General features: G+C 37.8%; 1 protein-coding gene across 1 annotated transcript; it reads left to right on the forward strand.

The window, feature by feature from the left end:
• The first annotated feature begins 2,025 nt into the window (after positions 1–2,025).
• LOC133792456 (uncharacterized) lies at positions 2,026–3,179 on the forward strand. Its single transcript, XM_062230364.1, has 3 exons — positions 2,026–2,129; positions 2,358–2,740; positions 2,824–3,179. Exons 1-3 carry the CDS (start codon positions 2,026–2,028, stop codon positions 3,177–3,179), a joined length of 843 nt encoding a protein of 280 aa, XP_062086348.1.
• The last annotated feature ends 224 nt before the right edge of the window (positions 3,180–3,403 follow it).

The following is a 3,403-nucleotide window of genomic DNA, read 5'->3' on the forward strand; positions in this document are numbered from 1 at the left end:
GAGCCTAGATATCGAGACCATAGGATAGGTCTCCCCGAGACTTAGGTTTTAGTCTCAAATATTTTGTATGAATTTCCTTAATGGGTTTAAAACCAAATAAGGTCATAAATCCTTACAAATGATTTTTATTAAAATGACCAAACTGCCCAAAATAATAATAATAAATTATGAGTGTCATAATTAATTTGAGTATATTGTATGGATAACTACAGTATTGGCTAAGCGTAACTGGACTAAACGTTGGAGGGTTAAATCATGCTGAGTATTAAGGACTCCAAGTAAGTCAACTTATATTGTGTGGCTGCAACCTGAAACGACTATTGTTTGTATGTTAGTACAGGGACACATGCACATATTTACATTATCGTAGAAAGTTGCTTAGAGACGTTAGTCTAGTGAGTGCTGATTTAGAAAATATGAACGGTAGATATCTGTCATATCCTAGACGGCTGATCCATGTCACACTGCTTAAATTTATAATGTCCGGTTCATTTCCGCCACGTGTGGCCAAGAGATGAGGATTGCTGGTTAAACCTAAGGGCGCCAAAATGAATGGGACCTAGGGGCCCTCATGCTTACTTAATCAGTGAATGGTTAGAACCCGAGCAAGTGCTCTGATAAGTTATTCTCGGATAGTATCCGCGAATATTGGCCATTCAGTGAGAGTGCCTAAAGATACTAGGGGTTGCCAAGATTGAGTGAGGCTGAACACCCTAGGAGCAACTGCTCACCAGCACCACTGATTAACATATAAGTCTCTGTAAAACTGTGTAAATTCGATTACACTATTGGATAAGTAGCAATGCTCTAGGTAACACGATAGTTACCCTTGATAGGGATAATTATTGGCTAGATCTTAGTGTTGAGACTCGGTTCTCTCTTACAGATTAGCGATTATGTTGGAGGGTGTATTACACCCGAATTGTTGGAAATTGTCGAGCGTTGGTCTCGAATTATATTGTGAGATGATATATCTTCTTGCTCTGGGATTTTCTGAGTGCGGGGATATATCTGTTGATAAGATATAGTTGTGAAATAATATATCTGCTTACTCTGGGATTTTCTGAGTGTATGGATATATTTGTTGATAAGATATAGTTGTGATATAATATATTTGCTTGTTCTGGGATTTTCTGGGTGCATGAATTTATCTGGTTATAGGAAATAATTTATCATTGGTTATCAGGTATGACCATAAGTTTGTCAGGACACTTTTGCGTTCTTGAAATTGATTGTGTAGGGTTCGGATGGATCCGGAACCCTAATTTTCTGCATGCTTTTGTTTTAAATTCGAACTTACTTAGCGTTTTCGCTTACCTAGTTGTTTCCTGCTGTAGGTAAGAACAAGGGCAAGACAGAGCAGTGAACGCTGGAGTCTACCTTGCAAATATACATGTGGCCCGACCTTTTGGGAAGTCGTTTTATTTTTGGAAATGTTGTGTAATTTTCTTAAACTAGGCTCACTCTACTCTTTATAAAATATGTTTGTAATTAAATGTTAAGTATGGCCATACGTCTTTTAAAAAGTTTGTTTTTATATGGGTTTTTGAGACATTTTGTTAAATGAAAACATTTATATTTCTGCATTATCGAGTCTTGAAAATCTGGTTCGTTACATTCACCACTTTAGGTCCAGAGTATCAAATATGTACGATTTCAAATTACAGGATACCAGATGCGCATTATTGAAAATATAGGGTGCCAAATTTGCATTTTGATAAAACGGGGTACCAATTATGTATTTACCCTATTAAGTATAGTTATATCATTAAGTTGTTATTTAGTTTATTAGCCTGTTATTTGTGTGTAACTAATTCCCAATCCTATAACTAATTGTTTAATTACTAAACTTAATGGCTATTTAAGGCATGTTTCTCTTTCTTCTATACACACGAGTTCATCTCAATAAAACAGAACATTTTCTCTCTGTGTTTGGCTCATGTTCACTATTATGGTATAAGAGAATACTAAACCTAAAGCTCACAGTCAAGCTTTTCAAACCCAGAAAGTCAAAGTTCAACTTCCATGGCCCATCCATGTACACGACGCACAACTCCACCCACTACAACTCCGACTGACGATGCTCCCCTTCCGCCGCCACAATCTGTTGGAAATGGTGATCATGTACAGTAACAACTACTTAGCTCTTCCCCTGGGTCAATTGCGACCACTGCTCACACACAACCCCGATTTGTCGGCCATGGTGAACCATATGCATCTACTTAGATTCCATCTCTGGTTTTTCTCGATCGACCTGCCCAAGATGACAACAATCCCTATTCCTTAGGCACTAGAGATCACCCAGGGCTTGTTCTTGCATCTCCTCCACTCACTGACAAAAATTTCCAACAATGAAGGTGTGACTCCAAGATTTCGATTGGGGCAAAGAACAAATTTCCTTTTCTTGATGGTTCTCTTCCTCAATCAGATACACAAAATCCCCTCTTCTATTCTCAACATCCTTGTAATCAAATGGTCATGTCTTGGATCCTCCATTCAATTTTCCAAGAGATTAAAAGTAGCATCATGTTCTTCGACATTGCTACTGCCATGTGGTCAGAATTGAACAATCGCTTTGATCAAGGAAATGGTCCAAGAATCTTTGAACTTAGGGAAACTCTCATAGCTCTACATCAAGGAGATAACTCTGTCACTTGCTATTTTGCCAATCTCAAATCCATCTGGGATGAAATGCAAAAAGTCAAACCTCGCACTCCCTATACATGTGATGCATCAATGAGTAATCTTGATTTCAAAATTAAGAACATGTTCTTCAATTTTTTACTGGTGTTAATGAATCTTTTCATTTTTTCTGTGCTCAAGTCTTGCCAATTGATCCATTTCCATCTTTGTCGAAAGTCTTTTCCATGATTATACAAGAAGAATGCCAAAGGAAACTTGGCTCTTCTCATCATTCTAGTTTTGTGGCTGCTACTACTTCTGTTGACAGTCCTAACTCTCAGACAAAGAAGATGTGTCCCACTCGCTCTCACTGTCAAAAACAAGGGCATCTCAAAGACAAGTGTTATTTCTTACATGGCTTTCCCCCTGGTTATGGAAGTCGTAAAACCACCAATTATAACACCACTAACACTTGGAAAAACCTGCATAATCATCCTCTGTTGTCAAGCCTCAATCTCTTCAAGCTTCAGGCACTTCCAATGATACTACAAGTGTAACGACCCCAAAATTTGCCAATAAGACTTAAGGGCCTTGATTAGTGTGCTGAGAGGGCATAATTGACTTACGAATGAATTTATTGATTTAAATGCATAACTATATGATAAAAATGCTCGTATGATTATATGAATGTAAATGTGATATATATATATAGTATTTGTGAGAACCACATTATTTTGTGGGCAGGTTAGCAGAGAACGACTTGAGGCGATCCTAGGGAGCT

This window comes from Humulus lupulus, chromosome 7 (assembly GCF_963169125.1).
Source record: "Humulus lupulus chromosome 7, drHumLupu1.1, whole genome shotgun sequence".
Classification (NCBI taxonomy): domain Eukaryota; kingdom Viridiplantae; phylum Streptophyta; class Magnoliopsida; order Rosales; family Cannabaceae; genus Humulus; species Humulus lupulus.